At 47.0% G+C, this 19282-nt stretch overlaps 1 protein-coding gene across 8 annotated transcripts in view; it reads right to left on the minus strand.

The window, feature by feature from the left end:
* The window catches only part of Agap1 (ArfGAP with GTPase domain, ankyrin repeat and PH domain 1), a 448779-nt gene that overhangs the window by 121375 nt on the left and 308122 nt on the right, over positions 1-19282 (minus strand). For 4 of the 8 annotated variants that reach the window (XM_075951804.1, XM_075951802.1, XM_075951800.1 and 1 more), the window contains exon 12: positions 5589-5747. The exons of the other annotated variants lie outside the window; for them this stretch is intronic. In XM_075951804.1, the coding sequence (XP_075807919.1) occupies positions 5589-5747 (159 nt within the window). The remainder of the gene's footprint in view (positions 1-5588; positions 5748-19282) is intronic. 8 annotated transcript variants of the gene reach the window in all.

The raw sequence follows: 19282 nt of genomic DNA on the forward strand, positions 1-19282 counted from the left end.
ACCCTGCAGCCTTAGTAAGGAAGGAGCAGACAATTGCTGGCGCTCAGCTGACATTCTTGCCACTGGGGCTGCTCAAGTGGCTACACATTTGAAAACACTGGGGCACATTGCGATTCTCTTGGTCTACCTCAACCCACATGAATCCAATCTCTAATGGTTGTCCCGGAAATTGCTGCTTATGTATTTAGAGACTGGTACTCACTTCGTGGCACAAGTTGGCATGGAACTCACTATGCAGCCCACATTGGTCTTAAACTCTTACCAATCTTCCTGTCTCTGTCTTCCAAATGTTCCATTACAGGTATGGCCCACAGACTTGAGTGTTTTTAAAAAGCATCCAAGAGGGCAATCCAAGACTGAGAACCATTTTGTAGAACAGAAAGGTTAGAGCTTCTGAGGCAAGGGCAAGGAGAAAGTTGCTGCCACCGTGTGACTTCCAGCCTCCATCTTCTACGGTCCTATCAACAGAAGACAGTTTCGGAGCCTGCCCTGCCTCCTGCCACCTGCTTTATGTTCTCAATACGTCCCAATCTGCCAACATCTTCCTGGAAATGTAACTCCACAAAGGAGCAGAGAGGGCCTGGTGTCATCCTGCAGACAAGCTGTGCTTAACTCCTGCTCCCGACCCTCAGGGCTTGGTTCCCCCTTTCAGCTGTTTGTACAGGAGGCTTGTTGAACATGGATCTAGTCCTTTAGCTCTACCATCTGAGTCATTTTCAGTTCAAGCCTGGAGACTGAGGATTAGGTAAGGGCCAAGGCCCATCCCCTCTGTTCTTTGCAACAATACCAACAGCCACAGGCTGCCCAGCCCTCTCCTTGCTGCAGGGTCTTCCCAATCCTCGGCACAGTGGTATCCCCACTTCATACAGCATCCCTGGGATGTTAGCACAGCCTAATGTGCTCTGCGTTGGTTAGGCTAGTTCCCCAAGTTCCTGCCCTGTCTGAGTTCCCGCCTTGGTTTCACTTGATGGACTGTGACTCAGGATACATAAGCCAAACGAACACTTTCCTCCCCAAGTTGCATTTGGTCATGGTGTTTCATCACAGCAACCGTAACTAAGACAGGCCTTGTCAAGCAGTAACTATTTAGTGAATGTCAAGGTGTGTCCACTGGTAGTGGCAACCAGATTGCCACTGAGCTTGTGATGTCACCAGTTCTGCTACAGCAGCAGTGGGAGAAGCTGTGTAGAACTCAGATTGCAGACAAGGCCCTGCAGTGACTCTCTCGACCGTAGGCTGTATCAGGAGACCAGGCCTTGCCACTACTGCTATGCGATTCAGCTAACCCTACTCACGAAACTCTTCAGTGGGTGGGGTACTTACTCCCATCCTGGTTATTACCCACCAGATCGCCCTTCTTGAACCATTGTTACTATCAAAAATGGCTCCAGTTATTGATGACTATTCCCTAGGGGACTCAAGTCACCTCTGGGAGAGAACCAGTGATCTAGAAGACTCTGAGCATGGGGTCTATAATGACCCATTGTCAAACATTCCTAGACTTTTGTCCGGTGGTATTTAGAGGCCTGTTGGCCTTTAGGCATGAAAGTCAGTGCTCCCTGTCCTGGTAACTGGGGTGGTATGTGGTTGTCCTACTTCTCCTGGGTCAGCAGCTACTGCTGGAAATAGCTGATAGCCAGGAACTAAGGAGGCAGAGTACAAAGTTACTCAGCATTCTGATCAGGAGGGAAAGAAATCCACCTTCCCCCTGTGGCTGGCTACCCAGGAAGCTCCTGCTTTTTCTCAGACCACATGCAGAGAAGGGAGCCTGGGCCATCCTTCTAATGAGGCTGCCTAGCATGGTGTACAGAGCAGACCCCTGCCCTGCAGGGGCTGAGACAGAGTGTCAGCCTTTGAGATGTGAGAGCACAGGGGCCGAAGGTTGACTAACCAGGGGATGGTTCTCCAATGCAAGAAACTTTGGGAGGGACTGACAGAGGGGGCGTTCAGGATCCATTGGTGAAGAGCAAACATCTCTCTCTTCCATCATACAGTTCCCTAAAAAAGTAAGCACTATAAAAAAAGACAGGTAATGTGTATGATAAATTCTCCGCAGAAGCCCTGTTTTAGAAAACAAAACCACAGAAGGAAAAGAATGTAAGAAAGACCTGTGTGAATGTGAATTTTTATTAAAAGTGTGGTCTTAGCGTGCCATGGTTCTCAGGAAATGAATGTCAAGATAGGAGGCATGAAACATGGTCTAACCCTCCATTCAAATTAAAGTTGCATAAGCTAACAACAACTTGGTCAAAGCCAAGCAGTGTCACACCACTGCCACCTTCTGGTCAGGTCCTAAAATTGCCAGTATAATACCCACAGATAAAACTAACAACAAATCTTCCCAAACAAATACCCCAAACCATCAAATTAAAACAAAGACACTGAAGTTTTAGTCCTAATCCACAGAGACAGCGTGATTGCTGGAGCCCTTCTGTTATCAAATGCAGGGTTGCTGACCTTTCTTGGATGTGTGCAGCATAAGATAACAACAAAACAAAGTGAAGATGATCACCAGAGGAATGGTGCATTAAAATAGCCATGCACAACATTTGCATAATGGGAAAAATACTTGAAAATTAGCAAAACTTAAGCACTTCCTTATCAGAACCACTGACATAGATCCTAGCAGGAAGGCATACAACTGACTGGAGGCCCACTTTACCCCAATCATGCAGGCACGCAGGTACAAATACACATACACAGACGTCAGGTATGACTTCCCTGAAGAAACATGAAAGCCCAAATGGTGTTTGTGCTCAACACTGCCAAAGCTACATGAGCCCGGGAGCATGAAGAAAGACTGCAGAGAGCTGAAAAGTTATATGGAAAAATGTATTCACCATGGCAGCCATACACTGAGACAGAAGATAAATTGTTAGACTGAAGCCATCTGTGGAAGGGTGGTGCACTCTGAACACCCTGACAGTCGGGGAGGAGGGGTGAGGGTGCTGCTGCCACAGCAACGGCCACCGCTGAGGCTATTAGCCAGGGCTGGCACAGCACTTGCAAGGGATGGTATGGATATGGGTATTTGTGGCAGTGTTGGGGGAGTGGCATACAGGGTCAGACACTTCGGAACAATAAAAGACTAATTCACAGGGGCCTTGACATTGGTTCTTGCCCTTGGCACAGAGGTGATGCATCTAAAACAAACATCTTGCCTTGACATGGGCTTTGACAACCAAGTTTGCTATAGATGGCCCTCCAGGGCCCCCTGCTTGCAGCAGGAACACTCACTTCTAACGCTTCCAGAGAAAATTACTCGTAAGAAGATGATAAGTAAAAAAGAAAAAATAATGGGCTTCTAGTAAGGGTTGAGGAAACCCTCAGCCAATAGCAGCTGCAGAGATAATTGTTCTGAATCTATCAATAATGCTAAGCTTCTCTTCATTGACTGCAAACACCAATTTCTTTCACCCAGGATTATAAGTTGGTGTTCCCGGGCTCACTACTGCCATTACGGTGATAAACAGTTGAGACCACAACAGGATCTGACATGTAGATCAATTCTGGGTCCATAAAAAGTCTACACAAGAGGTTCCAGGACAGGAATTTACAGCCACCAGTTTTTTATTCTCTCTTGCTGCAAAAATTACTTCTGTCAAACACTTAGGAGAGTGAGGAAAAATGTAAAAAAATTAATTTTTCATGTACTACTGGAACAGCCTTTTTCAGTGCAGAAGTGCAAGACGAATATACTCAGCGTTTAAAAAATTACACGTCGCAGCATGTGGTACTTAGTGGAAGAGGGATCCAATCCCCGGTGTTGCTCGCAAGCCAGCAGACAGCAATTTGAAACCCTGAACAGAGCTGTCTGGATTTTCTCTGAGGGCAGATGCCGGGCTCACGTTAGCAATGCCAAATTATATTAGACGTTTAATTTTAAACCTCAGGTATTTAATGTAAAGCTCTACAACAGTAATAGCCATAAAGCAGTGGGGCATTCCATCTCACAGAATGGGTTCCTCTTGCCTTCTCCTCTTAATTTAGCCAGAGCCTCCTTCCTCCAGTTTTACCCACTACAAAGTCATCTATCTAATTAGGAGTTGCTCGTAGCTGCTTAGAGGCAGAAGCCCCAGGGGTACCTGTATGTCAAAGGGGAAAGATGGAAAAGTTCTCTGAAGCTGAAATCTTAATTTAGGGTGGCCAGGAGGGCAGAGCAAACAGACTTCTAGTGCTGGGCAGAAGATAAGCCCTTCACTCTGCTGGTGGAGGTCAAGTCTAATGGTCCTGGGCCCTGCCTGCACTGCAGCCAAGTGGCAAGTTCCTGGTACCCCTGATATACAGACCAGAGACATGTGGTTTCTGTGTGTGTGTGGGGGGGGGGTGAGGTGAGCTGGTGGATAAAGTGATTATACAAAGGAAGGTCTTGTATCAACCACGTGAAAGGGAAAACATGACGGAAAGTCCTCCCACTCGTCTCTTTGGTTACTGCCATGAAGGACAGAAGGGCAATGTCTGGCGATGAGAAGTCTCGTAATGCACTTAACACACATTTTACTTAACTGTCCCATAGGATTCTGTGCTTCTGTGTTCCTTAAAAATGGTGTGGGTTGAGGCTGGCCCCTGATGGATCTGCACACTAAAGGTGGGATGGGACTAACCAGAGGGAGAGACTACATGGTAACCCCGAGTGTTTGGGAGCAGCCTGGGCTCCTGCCCTTCTAGCCAATTCCTGGAAACTGTCTGTCAGATAGTCCTTGGTTCAGACCACCTTTCCTGACCCCACTTCTCTCCTGCATTTGGGCAGGCTTGCTCGGAAGCATTTGCTTGGCCCCGTCTGCTGGAACATTGTGGAACAATCAGAAGACGGTGTTTACCCAAAGCAAGCGTCCTGTAGCAGCAGCTGGTGGGTCCACAGGGAAGACCTGACGTGGAATCTTTTAATTAGAACAAATTATGCTAAAATGACTCTCAAACCCTGTCTGATAGATTACATACAACAGTGGGAATTCCCTTAAATACCGGTGAACAGGCCACAGACAGAACGCCACAGGCAAAGCAAGCTGCACCAGCCAGTGCACGGGGCACAGTGCATAATTCATGTTGTGACGCATACGTCAAAAGGCAGTTTCCAGGGTGCCACATCTGTCCCCCAAGAAGCAGCCACACTTGTCACAAACTATGAAAATCTAGGAGAGATGATGGCAGAGGGAATTCCCCAGAACTTAGAAGCTACACCAGGAATCTTAGAAGACTAAGAGGCAGAATGAACAGACAGGACAGTACGAACTATGTGCAAATGGCGAGATGCTCGCCATCCACGGAGGGCAGAAGACTGGTACGAAACAGCTTTCAACTTCACCATGTCTCTGTTGCAGAACCACAGGTAAGAAGATACTTGTCCCCTCCTCAGCCTCAACTTCCAAAGCTGACCAGTGAAGAGGATTCAAGGTGACTGATGGGATGTGCATGAGACAGGAGATCAAGGACAAAGTGCTCAGATGACTGGTGAGACATGTGTGCCACTGTCAGAGCAGCCCCATGGCACCATGCTCCCCGTGGAGCATGGATGCCCTGGGCACTGAGCCCAGCCCCTGGCTTTCACAGAGGACCTGGCGATGGCCTCGGTCTGCGCCCACTCTTACCACTGCTGATGGCTGAGTTTGCAATGACTGTAGCGTCACTCCACTGGTCGGCACTGGAGACTGAGTAGGAGCGCTGGTGCATGCCATCGGGTCGGCTGTTGAAGGAGACCAGGCTGATGCCGCTTGCCATCTGAGACCCAGACGTACTAGTGACATTCCCTAGGAATAAACAAGTCAGATGAACACCACGACGGACTGCAGACCACAGAAGCCAGCACGACCTCGTCTAGGGGGCCTCACACTGGCACACACTGGTACCTGACCTTTGTGCATCGTGAAGTATAAGATTATGAGGAAGAAAAGGGGGCTGTGAATGCCAGTGGTGCCCCGCGAAGGAAGGCTGCAGACACTGCCCAGAGAACGGTTACAAAGTCGAGTGGCCCTGCTACAATGTCTAAAGACAAGAGAACCAGTGAGTCCAGCAAAAGAGCCGCCACAGGACAAAAAGAGCACCACACAGGCTCGCCCACTGGGCGCCAACTACTGGGTTTAAGGGACGTTGTTGATAGGGCAGCTACCCCTTATGATCAGCACATAGCAAGTCTCCAGAGGCGCCACGGTGGAGGTGGGAAACCTGACTCCTGACCTTATAAAGATTCTGCAGAACAAAAACGTCACCCCAGTGGCTTCGGATATCACACAGACAATGAAGAAAGATAGTTCTGTTGTAGGCTTAATGATTTGAATCAGTTGCTCAACATTAAAACACATTATTGGTCATACCAATTTTAGACTAAAAAATGTAATTAGGTGCTTTCTTCTAAGGCTAAGCCAATCATGCCCACAGCCTGTGGATGTGTCTGTTAGAGAGACAGGGATAGAGGGATAGGCGAATCTTTGGAGATATTAGCTTTTATTTTTTATTTTTTAAAGAAAGGGTCTCTCTACATAGCCCTGGCTGTCCAGTAACTCACTATGTAGACCAGGTGGCATCAAATTCATGCATCACCATGCCTGGCTGCTGGTTTCCTAATTTTTAATTTTCCTAGTTGTTCTGGGTTCAGAACCCAGGAAGTTCTTCTAACCTGTTTCAGTGGAAGGTTTTCATGGGGTGTGGCTGTTAAGTGAGTGGGCCATTAGCTGTTTCCAAATCTGGCCAACTTTCAGATTTTCTCCTGGAAAACTAGGGGCTTAAAAAAAAATCAGGCTTCTGATTCTGTAAGGGACAGGGCTGGAAGAATTTGCGTTCTCATGCCCTCGGGCACACACACGTGAACATGTACACGGGCACACACTGGCAAGGTGAGTCCTTTGCTGAGAGGCAGCATGGACCAGATCACCACACATGCTAAGTGAAGCCTGGACTGGTGACTGTCTCACTGCTACAACACAGCACCAGAAGAAAGCCACCTAAGGGAAGAAGTTCGCCTTTGGCTCGCCTGTGAGGGTCCATTCCATCGGTCACATTGTAACTCCAGGTCCAGTCCATCCGTCACATTGTAACTCCAGGTCCAGTCCATCGGTCACATTGTAACTCCAGGTCCAGTCCATCGGTCACATTGTAACTCCAGGTCCAGTCCATCGGTCACATTGTAACTCCAGGTCCAGTCCATCCGTCACATTGTAACTCTGGCCCGGAAGCTGAGCACCACAGTGCTAGTGCTCACCGGGTCCTCCAGACTGATTCGGTCTGAGGATACAGCCCGTGGAAGAGTAAAGCTCCTGTGTGTGAGGGGGCTGGTCAAAACCTCAGGGCCGGCCTGCCTCACCTGTTATGTTCTGAAGGCATAAGAGTGTCTGAATACCCTGGAAAGGAACCACACTATTCTGAGACTCATGTTCTGGGCGACAGTGCCATGAATAACAAGACCCTGCTCTTGTCCCACTCCTCCTAGAAGTTGGGAGGGGCCACTGTTACCAAGGAGACATTACACACAGCTGTTGGGATTCTTCACATGCCTCCTCTGAGGCCACCCTGAAGCTGCCTCTTGGTAAACTCCTTCCCATAGTACAGAGACAGCATCCTCCGGAGTGGGTGAGGGCTCCCTCCACAAGAAACAAGAGCTGTGCTCTGAGCCCGTGCCAGCCACGTTCCTGCTCTACCGCCTCTGCCTGGCTGTTCTCCTGGGGCCACCCTCATGGGCTGTGTCCATTGCCTCTAGGGTCTCAAGAGCAAGGCTCAACTAAGAAAGCAGGCAGGGATATAAAGGAGGGGGGCAGTGAGAATCAAGGTTCCAGCTCTGAGGTTGTTTCCTGGGCCTGCCTTAAGCTGGCTGGCTGCTTCTCTGCTGGCACCATTCCCACCAGCTCTGGTACTCATACTTTTCCTGGGCACCCTGAGGTCACATACAGACCCTTCTAGGCTGTATTTATAGAAGAGCCACCACATGCTACACCAGAGTCTCCCCCGATTCTCTCCCACTTTTATCTCATGTGAGGTCCTTCAAGATAGAGGCTGTGGGACACGGCTAACACGACAGAAAAAGAGCAGTGTTAGAGTCAGGGTGTGGTGGGGCACAGAGAGAACCACAGTGCAGGCGTCAGGGTGCGGTGGGGCACAGAGAGAACCACAGTGCAGGAGTCAGGGTGCGGTGGGGCACAGAGAGAACCACAGTGCAGGAGTCAGGGTGCGGTGGGGCACACCAGGAACCACAGTGCAGGAGTCAGGGTGCGGTGGGGCACAGAGAGAACCACAGTGCAGGAGTCAGGGTGCGGTGGGGCACAGAGAGAACCACAGTGCAGGAGTCAGGGTGCGGTGGGGCACAGAGAGAACCACAGTGCAGGAGTCAGGGTGCGGTGGGGCACAGAGAGAACCACAGTGCAGGAGTCAGGGTGCGGTGGGGCACACCAGGAACCACAGAGCAGGAGTCAGGGTGTGGTGGGGCACACCAGGAACCACAGTGCAGGAGTCAGGGTGCGGTGGGGCACAGAGAGAACCATAGTACTGGAGAGGTAGAAACAGGATGACAGTGAGCTCCAGGCTAACCTGGGCTTACAAGGAGAGTTTCAGGCCAGCCTGGGCTAGGAAGATCCGTCTCAGTACAATGAAATAGGCTGCATGCTCAGGGAAAAGGGGAGAGCCTCCTCTTTGGTCTTCCAGGTCCTCTGAATCTCCCCAGCCTACAGAGACTCCTGCCAATTAGCAACATGTCAAGATGATTCTGCCTACATGTGTTTTTATGCCAGCTTTCGTCTATAAGGCCCAAACACCTAGGAAACTCAAAATGAATTTGTCCAGTTTTGGTCCATGATGATAATGCCCAACACCACAGCCAATGTTTTTTTTTTTTTTTGTCCATTTTCTAACAAGGATGCTGTGATGGTCAGCTTTCAATCATCAATTTGATACACTTCAGAATGACCTGGGAAGGTAGTTTTAGTGAGGGGTGGCCAGGGGTGGCCTGTGTACATCTGTGGGGGAGATTGTCTTAACTGCCTTAATTGATGTGGGAAGGGCTTTGGGCCCTCTATTGTAAGCAGAGCACATGGAGTGTGCTGAATAGGAAGATTGGGCACACTCATCTGTCTCTGCTCTTAACTGTGGCTATGATGTGATTAGATAGATGCTTCAGGTTCTTGCCTTGACAGTCAACGATGGACTGTAAGCTGGAGCTGCGAGCTGAAACAAACCCTGTTTGTGAGGGCACTGTATCACAGCAACAGAAATGAAACAAAAGGCGTCCAAACTCTTAACACTGTCATCTACAAAGTTTGCACTTGAGAATGGGGTAAACACGTTACAATAAATAAATATTTCTGCCAAAAAACCCAGCCCCCTCCCAAACAACAACAATAAAACCAAAAAAAAAAAAACCCGCCTAAGTTAAGGATTCCCAAGTCTTTCTCACTGTCTATGGAAACAGACCTTGGAGAAAAACTTTGGTCTAGATAGGAAGTCCATCTGAACTCAAAGGAGCAGGGCAAAACATTCAAATAGAGATACCTGAAGGACTCACTTAGTATTGCCAGTGCTTTGTCTGGTGGTTGGATGTCAAACTGCTGGAAAATGAAGGCAGATTTCCTTAGTGAACGTGCTACAGAAAGCACAGGCGAAGGTTGCTCATGCATCCCTGACTGCTCCTCTCAATTGCGAACCTCCTGCTGTTTGTCAAATGGAATTTAAGCACAATCTAGATGTAGTAAGAGGGTGGCGAGGCAGCTCTGGTGTTTGGCACAAAGCTCACCTTCTAGAGGAGGGAGGCCCCAGGGAATCAAACAGGACCTTAGGTGGACAAGGACTCCCTAGCCATCCTGGCTGCTCTGAGAAAGCAGGCACTCAGAAACCCTCTCATTTTACCAGACACTTAGATCCCAATGGCAAGACTAGACTGGAACACAACTTACGTATGACCACAGTTACGAAGATAGAATTCTGAGCTGGGTGTCTGTACCTGGAGTCATGACATGAAGTTCTCACAGGTAACATTTTTGCTTGGGTACAATGATTTTATACCTTAAGTAGAATTACATTTGGGAGATTTCATCTCAAAATGTCAATTACAACCAAACAGCCCACGGTTTGGGCGAGCTAGGGTTCTAGCAGATAAAGGCATCTGTTATCCGATGAATTGAGTTTGATCCCGGGGACGCACATAGAGGAAGAGAGAACTGGCCCTCTCAAGTTGTCCTCTGATCATAAAACGCCCCAATAAACAAAGAATTAAAATGTACAGCTTCTAGAATTACTTGGCCGATGCGAATGTCTGACAGCCATGGTCCTGGCTTTGTTCCTGGATACAGAGAGTTGAGACAGTGTGTGCTGCCTGACCTGATTGCACTGCCTTGCCATCTACTCAATGCCCTGCCCACTGATTCCTACGTTCTTATGACTTAAAACTAAAGAGTTTTCCAAATACAGAGAGAAAAATGCTAGAAAGCTAACAAAACCTGATTTTCCTCCATGGGAGTAAAATTCTTTTTTATATGTACTAATTCATTCCATTTTAACACGAGTTAAGAATTATACTGATTATGATGTAATAAACCAAAAATGTTTTCTCTGTCAGGCGTGGTGACACACACCTCTAGTCCCAGCACTTGGGAGCCAAAGGCAATATGATGGCTGCTGGTTTGATGCCAGTCTGGTCTACAAAGGGAGCTTCAAGCTATATAATGAGATCTTGTCTCAAAACAATACAATGGCAACACATTAAGAAAAAATAACCTCAAGGCTGACACAGGAATGTATTTGTTAAACTAAAAGTAAGAAATATATGAACATTAGGAAATGTTTCTACACCTATATACAGTTCAAAAGTACACAAGCAAATATTGCTTTTAAACATAAATATATAGGGAGAAAGAGGCATACCACTGTCTAGAGCTGCGTGTAACGTGCAGAAGTGGTGAGTTGGCCCGCTAGGGCCAAGAGGCTGCACGCATATTTCTGGCAGTGGTCCCACTTTGAGGCATTTCTATGCCTTCTATAAGTCTGCCAGGCAAAGGAGCCAACCTCACAATGTTTACTGAGTTCTTTTTTTTTTTTTTTTAGTACTTATACCCATTTCTATTCTAATAAGGCACAATTTCTATTCTAATTTTTTCCTGTTGCTATAATAAAAACACACCAACCAAAAAGCAGAAAAAGCAGCTTAGGGCAGGAAATTCTTTTTTTTTTCTTTTTTTTTTTTTAAAGATTTATTTATTTATTTTTGTTTACAGTGTTCTGTCTGCATGTATGCCTGCAGGCCAGAAGAGGGCACCAGATTTCATTACAGATGGTTGTGAGCCACCATGTGGTTGCTGGGACTTGAACTCAGGACCTCTGGAAGAACAATCAGTGTTCTTAACCTCTGAGCCATCTCTCCAGCCCCCAGGAAATTCTTTATTTTGCTGATAATTCCAGGTCACAGTCCATCACTGAGAGAAGCCAGGGCAAAAACTCAAGAAAGCACTAGAAGCAGAAACAATGGAAGAACACAGCTTACTGGCCATAGACAGGGTTTCTCTGTTGTTTTGGAGCCTGTACCAGGACCAGCTCTTATAGACCAGGCTGGCCCCGAACTCACAGAGGTCTGCCTGCCTCTGTCTGCCTCCCAAGTGCTGGAATTAAAGACATGCGCCACCAGTGCCCAGATCAGTTAGCTTTCTTATATAGCCCAAAGGATGGTGCTACCCACAGTGGGCTGGGTTCTCTTATATCAAACATTAATCAGGACAACCCCCTCCCCCGTACAGGCAATATGACCTGGGCAATCCATCAGCTGAGACTCTTCTCAGGTGGTTCTAGGCTGTGTCGGGATGACAGTTAAAGCTGACAAGGGCAGTATCTAATTTTTTTTTTTCCTTTTCAAAATATACCTACGAAGATGAAACATGTAGTTGTATTTCTGTTCCCAAGCGAACATCACTAACTGGTCAAATGTTGCTGTCCCCATATCCAGTGTTCACAGGCAAATACCTGGCACGACCTGGCTATGACACCACATAAGGAGCCCACACTTTTGCAAATACCTACATGCACAAGGAGTGGCTGCACTTGAGATACTTTTATTCTCTGAGCACTCAAAGGATAGGGCTCTCATTGGATGGCAATTCACTTCATGCTGGCGAGTTATTAATTAGGCCAAGAAGCGGGAGTCCTTATCTGTGAAGGATGCTGATGACTTTGTCTGACTGTCTGAGAGCTAAGGATCTTGACCTCAAGGCCACTTAAGGAAGAAGTGTATATAAGCACCATCTCAGACACCTTCGAAGCCATGTTGAAGTATGGCAGTGATGCAGGGGCTGCCTTTGCTCCCTATCATTAAGTTGAAGGGCTGGGGAGCCTGTACCTATGTGGTGCTGATGTTGCTATACAGTTAGTGAAACCTATACCTATATCAGCTATGACCAAGGTATGTCCTGAGCTCTTGCTACCCAGTGTTAGAACAGCAAGTGCAAGATGGTCAATAGGACCAACCGCAAACTAAATACGTCAGGAGACGCGCAAGACACAATCACACCCCAAGCTGGGGCTGCTGGCTCCAAGCAGAACATGGCCTGCTGAGAGCCATGCCAACCCATGGCCCTGGGGATGCCCAGAAGTGTCTGGGGTGGGTCTCTATTAAGCAGGCAACCTCCTAAAAAAATCACATGCATGTTGTATAATTTGTTGGCATGTCTGGGAAGGTGACATAAGAAGCTGGGGTCTGTGGGATGTGGAGGAGTTTGCAGTCCCACAGCTGGTACCTACTGGAGGCCACAGTAGGTTCCTCTTTTCCAGATGGAGAGACCTGTGATGGGTTCTGATGCACAGCTGGTACCTACTGGAGGCCACAGTAGGTTCCTCTTTTCCAGATGGAGAGACCTGTGATGGGTTCTGATACACAAAGCTCAGGCCAGTCACAGACAAGGGCCTGAAAAAGAAGCTTCTATTCCCTGATGGTATCCCTAGGGCTGAGTCTGCTGGATTAAGGACATCTGCCTCTATTCCACTTGTATCCTGACATTCCTATGGCCTTACCTCACTTCTGTGCACCACCTGCGACTGTGGGCAGGCAGGTCTCTATGAACTTTGGTTTTCTTCACATCTTGTGGGTACAGTCACCAGCACCTTCTCGCTTTGTGTCATTTTTCCCCCAAAGGTGTCTATAGAGCAAACTGATAACAGGGACAGTGCATTTTCCAGAGAGGAGCAGAATTCTCTGCTACCTGTGATGATAATGTCTGTCTCTCTCTTTCTTTCTTTCTTTCTTCCTTCCTTCCTTCCTTCCTTCCTTCCTTCCTTCCTTCCTTCCTTCCTTCCTTCCTTCCTTCCTTCTTTCCTTTCTGATTTATTTATTTATTATGTATACAGTATTCTGTCTGTTTGTATGCTTGTTGGCCATATGAAGGCACCAGATGTCATTACAGATGGCTGTGAGCCACCATGTGGTCGCTGAGAATTGAACTCAGGACCTCTGGAAAAGCAGTCAGTGCTCTTAACCTCTGAGCCATCTCTCTAGCCCGATGTCACTTTCTATTGCGAAAGGAAGGCTAGCTGGCTTGACCCCACTATAGGACTGGGCTATCCTGAAGTTAGGGTTCTTTACTCTATCAATATGCTATATGCTGTGTCTCCTTGGGAGAACTGGGGCTGGGGTGGTGACAATGCTGACCTCTGGCTACTGTTGCTTCTGGATGAGCTGTCATGGGCTCTGGCTCCTAAGTTCTGGCTTATAAGCACAAGGAGGCTGAACCTGACTCTTATTGTTCTTGTCCCCCACTCCTGGTACTGACCTCTTCTTAGATACCTTGGTCTCATCTCATTCAGCCCCTCTGCATCAGGCAGGGATGTCCTCAAGCAACCTGTAATTTAGGTTACCTGAAGGGATCACACACTCAGTGTCCCCATTTACAGCAGAAACACAAGTCTTAAGGGGGTGTAAGGGGAAGAAAGCTCCCCCTGCTGGAAGGTCTGGAAAGGCCTTTTTGAAACACCGCAAAGTAGAATTTCGGAGCCTCTACCCCTGGGTGGAGGATGACTAGAGCCTGCAGAGGACACACCGTGCTCCCTCAGGGCAGCCTGACCATTCTCTTTGATTGACTCCTCAGAAAGCAACACTCCACATTGTTCTAGTCCGGTTCACGTCTCTTAAAATTTTGCCTCTCCTTTTAACCCCCCACCAGGTCATATGCCCAGATAGATTCAAACATGTCTACACAAAAGTACAAAGTTGCTCACTGTGGTTGCTCTTTAGAGTCTCACACTGGATGTGAACAGTTGTGCACACTTTCCAAGGGACACCACAGCATCTCTGTACCACACCAAGAACCGAGGACCCACTGACCAATGGTAGAAGATGAATGGCAGGCAGACCATGGGGCAGGTGACAGCAAGAAGCAGGACCCAGGCTGTCAGGACTGGGCTCAAGGGGCATGCTCTATTCATGGCATGCTAAGTCAGAGGGGGCTACTCTGTGTGAGGGATCCTGGGGCTGCCGGCACTGGCCAACTGCACATACAGCTGTGGTTCAGAATATTTCAATTTCCGCCAATCTTTTAAAATAACTAAATAATTATCTTTGCTTCTGCGTCTGTACGTATGGTGCATCTTTGCCACAGTGTGCGTGTGGAGGTCAAAGAACAATTTCCCAGAGCTGGTTCTCTTCTTAAATCATATGGGTCCCAGGAATCTAGCTCAAGCTGTCAGTCATGTGTCCGGTGCTTATCTGCTGAGCCACCTCACCAGTTTGGGTTTTGCACTTTTACACAAATACTATATCAGTCACATTTACTCTTCTCCCAAAATCACACGAGAACCACTGCCCTGGTGGTTTTTGAACGCTGAAGCCACTGAGGAAGCTTCCCAGCAGTGAGTCTGAGGGCATGACCCTTCTCTGAACAGCTTGGAATGCTGACGTCCCAAAACGGCCCCTGAAGCACCTACTTTGGCTTTTTATCTAAGAACTTCTTCCCAAATATTCCTCAGAAACCCAGGGGTTACTAGCTACCTGGCCAGCTCTGGGCGCAGGGAGGGAGTTTCCTGGAAAACCCCCTTCTGGGATCAGCTGGTGCTGGCCTGATTAGCAGGGGGCAGAGGCATTACCATGCTAATCCGGGTCCCCCAGCGCCTCTTCCTTGATATGGATATGCGCCTGTGTTTAGCCGCCCTTCTTGATGAGCGCAAGCTTCCCGTGTCAAAAGCTCCGATTCTCTCTCCAAAGAATAATTTTCCTTGTACTTACCTCCCTAAAGTGTAAGAGTTGATTTGAAAAGATACTTACCTCTACCATATGCTATTTTTCTTTAAACAATTTGCATTTCAAAGTGAATATGGCATTTATATCTGAATGAGCATCAGTATGTTGCCTGAACTGATCTCAAATGAGCGTGAAAAAGATGCTGCTTTTCTATTGAAGGAGGATGTTTTCATCCCCCAAATGACATCAAAGGCAGACTTTCTCTTTTAAGCTATAGGCTTAGTACATTAAAAATAGCTTGCTCTGATTTAAAAAAAAAAAAACCATACTCTGAGAAGCTAGCTTTCCACAGCGTTCAAGTATACATTCATCAACAATCGTCCCTTTAAAATACATTTTCATCACCTGTTCAACTTCTGTCTATCTTCACAAACAGGATGGAACTTTACCAAAGAGTTTAACTAAGGGCGCGCGGGGGGGGGGGGGTGTATGACCCCAAACAATCCTTGGCTTTGGATTTACTGATTAAATAAGGACGAAACAATTAATTGCTTCAATTATTAGAGTGATATCATGGAACTTCCATGCATGCCGGGTGAGGAAAGTCCTGAAGAACCCCTACGAGCGCCAGGTTAGGAACTGACCTAGTAGAATTCTAACTTTAAAAACCAACATCCCAAACTGTAACTATCAGAATCTAGTGGGGGAAAAGCCCACTTCTCTGTGGGGCCTTCACTCTACAAACAGTTAGAGAAGATGTCTCAGGTCCAGGCTTTCAAAGCTGATATGGGGTCATTGGACTCACTGTTGGACAACAGAGGCTATTCCAACGGCCACATCACTCCAAGCTAGGCCTTCGCCATCTGTTCCGTCCTCTAATTACAGCCCGAAAAAAATATAATTCACAACACTACCGTAAAAAGTGAGCTACAAATGATTTAAGTGCCCGTGAGAGGGGCTGTTCGCTCCAGTATTTGCATTGGAAAGCTGCCCTCCTTTTGGCAATCAGAATTTCAGTCTAAGAGGATTTGTTTTTTCCAAGGACAAGTTCAGCGCCTGCCTTTTCTTCAAGTGCAGGAGTCTCGCCCTGCATGCTACGTATGGTTCCTGTTTTGTAGACAGGTGTAGACATGTAGACATGCCCACTACTAGACATGACTGGGATTATTTCGCTGCAGGGTACATCTTTCTGCTACTGTCCTCTCTATACTGTGTTTCTCACAGGAAGAAAAGCCGGTCAGGACTTCAGTGCAGTGAAATCTATCTGACTATGGAATTCTCAGAATGACTACACTCATAATTCAAAAAGTCTAGAACTACAAAGTTGAGTTGTTCCCTAAAATCTGCAAATAGGTATTCCTAGTCCAATTTATCTTTAGTTATGATGCCAAGGAAAAATAACAAACAGCCATTTTATTGCATAAATGCCTTAAAATCAATCTCACCAAGTGAGTACTGCGTGTTTTGCATGACAACATCGCACCAACTAGGACAGCATTTTACTGAACGCATGCAGATGTTTCCCTTAGCTATTACCATAGAAAAGACATTTTATATTACACATCTTTCACAAAAAAAATATTGTGGGCATGTGTGTGGGAACAAGTGTGAATGGCGGCCAGAAGACAATCTGTGGGAATCGGTTCTTCCCCGTTCTTACCATGTGGGTTCCAGGGACTGAACTTAGGTTGTCAGGATCGGTGGCAAGCGTCTTGACCGGCTGAGCCATCTTGCTGGCTCTGTGTTCTACATCTTTGATAGGAACTGTCTTCCCACATTGTCACACAGCTGCCATTGTATATTTTTAGATCTGTAACGTCAGCTTGTTGATTCAATGCAGGAAACAGACATCACCACATTCCTTTTTCGAGGCAGTTCTGGATCTTTCCTTAGCTTCCCACGGTTAAGAACAAGGCTTTAAAGGACGCCGTAGTTTTAGGTCTTGTTAGGATAACTCCTCAGAGGGTTAGGGGTAGATATTTCTGATCTATGTTTTGGATAGAGTTTCTTAATGATCGATGCCCCAAAGAGGACTGGACAATATTAGAACAACACAGCCTACATTTTACAAAACAAATAAAGAACATGATAATGATGGCAAGACCATCCATACTCATGGATAATAAAATGATCAAATTATGTAAGGTACCCCACAAGCAGCAAAGCCTCTGAAGACCTTAGTAGTTAGGAGTCTCATCAACAGTGGGTTTTCCTTCCCCTGTAGTTTACTTACCAACGTTTTAGTAAAAGTTTAAAAATGGCGGCACAACTCATTCTTCAAGATCTAGAAGATCTGTGTGTGCTCCTTGTTCATGTGGTGACAGAATCTCATAGTCCCATCTGTACCTATGTTTGCTTTGCGGTTGCAGTTGGCTTCACTTCACATGAGCTCATGAACTCACCTGACAATGTCACTGAACACATTGGCCAGTAAGGTATTTAGCACTGGGACAACTCAACAACAGGCTCACTATGAAGGCGCCAGAGGTCTGGTGATCTGCTGTGCTAATGTTTATAAAAGGGAGTAGAGAAGGGAGAGGAAACAGTACGCAGGACACAAGGAGCAGCGAGGACTTTCTGGCAGTGGATACCAGCGAGTGGGAGAGCCGACTCGCAGCTAGCATCCCATCGCTAGTGACAAGTTTTCTTTGCGACAGACGAGAGCATCGGCATAACTCAAGAGACAGAGGTGAGCATCCAAGAGATTTGATTTAGAAATAAATTGAAACATGTATTTCCAAGGCAACACTTTTTTGTTCATCAGGGACAAACCACTCCAAGTTAATCATAACAAACCTGTCTTCATTTTGCCAGTTTTCACCTGCTTACAGAGCACTTGCTGGGGAAATCCTGAGGGTGTTTAAGGAAAACCACCAGGAAGCTCACTTGGCTCCAAGCCATTTCTTGGGCAAGTTAACATGAGCAAATGTTCATGCAGGGGTGGAACCACTATACGAAAGGAAGGCTATTAAAACCTGGGTTTTTTGTATAAACCAACGGCGTAAGTCATGTATTCAGAAAATTAGCTTACAAAAATCTCTCAGGGTATTCATACCGGGCCCTTCTTATTTGGCTCAACTTCCAAAGAACCAGATTTTTAGTCTCATTTGCTATGCCTAGTGTTATTTTATTTTTTTTTTTAGAAAAAAATCCTATGTGTTTAAGTGTTTTGATTGCATGTATGCACGCCACATGTGTGTAGTCCCTGCATCAGTCAGAAGAGGGTGTCAGAACAGCTGGAACTAGAGTTACAGATTGTTTGCTGCTATGCAGGGGTGCTGGGAACCCAAACCTGGATCCTTGTAAGAGCACTAAGTGTTCTGAACTCTGGAGCCATCTCTACAGAGCCCTTTAAGGTATTCTTTCTCCTTATATGATTAGCGCAACAGGTGTCTTATGCACAAAATGTACTTTGACTTCACAGTGCTGTTTTGAGGGGAGGTAGCTCTTGTCCCTCCCAGGGAGGAGGCAATAGTGGCCCGGTGGCTTTGCCCTCAGAGCTGCTTACCAATACCCCTCTGACTCATCCCCTCCCCCAGTTCTTGCAGAGCACACCTCACACCTAAACAGAGTGACATCACAGAGCAAGAAGGAACACTCAGAGTGGGTGTTAGCACAGGAATTAAGGCATTTGTGTTTTCCCCAAGGTTTAGATGGATGTCAAAAAGATAAAATTGTCTGCATGATGGGCCAATACAGAACAACCAGCCAGGAGGTTTGGGAGATGGCAAAATGTCAGGATCCCTTTGAGAGGCTATCCTGTGCCAGTATGGGAAGGTAGGCAGACTGAAGACTCAACTCCAGCTGAGTTTCCCCCTAGATTCACCTCATTGGCTTTTTTTCCCCTCTAGAAGGCTGCTGGGGCAGCAATAGGGATCATGGCTTCTGCCCCTCCCCAGGCTTGTCTCACTGGCCTGTCCTAGAGAAAGCACCAAACTCAGGCTTTTAAAATGAAGACGTTTCCAGAACTGCTTTTATTTACTAGCAGGCTCACAGGTTACCATAGAAACACATAGCTCAGGGCCCACAACATCCCTAGTACACCTCGCATGGAAAGCCCGTAGAATCCAGTCGCCAGGAAAGGTCTCCCTAAATTGGAAGCATATTCTCAGTTCCTTTTGAATTGCACCCAAAGGGTCTTGAGCAGAGGGT

The sequence above is a fragment of the Microtus pennsylvanicus genome, chromosome 17, assembly GCF_037038515.1.
Source record: "Microtus pennsylvanicus isolate mMicPen1 chromosome 17, mMicPen1.hap1, whole genome shotgun sequence".
In the NCBI taxonomy this organism is placed as follows: Eukaryota; Metazoa; Chordata; class Mammalia; order Rodentia; family Cricetidae; genus Microtus; species Microtus pennsylvanicus.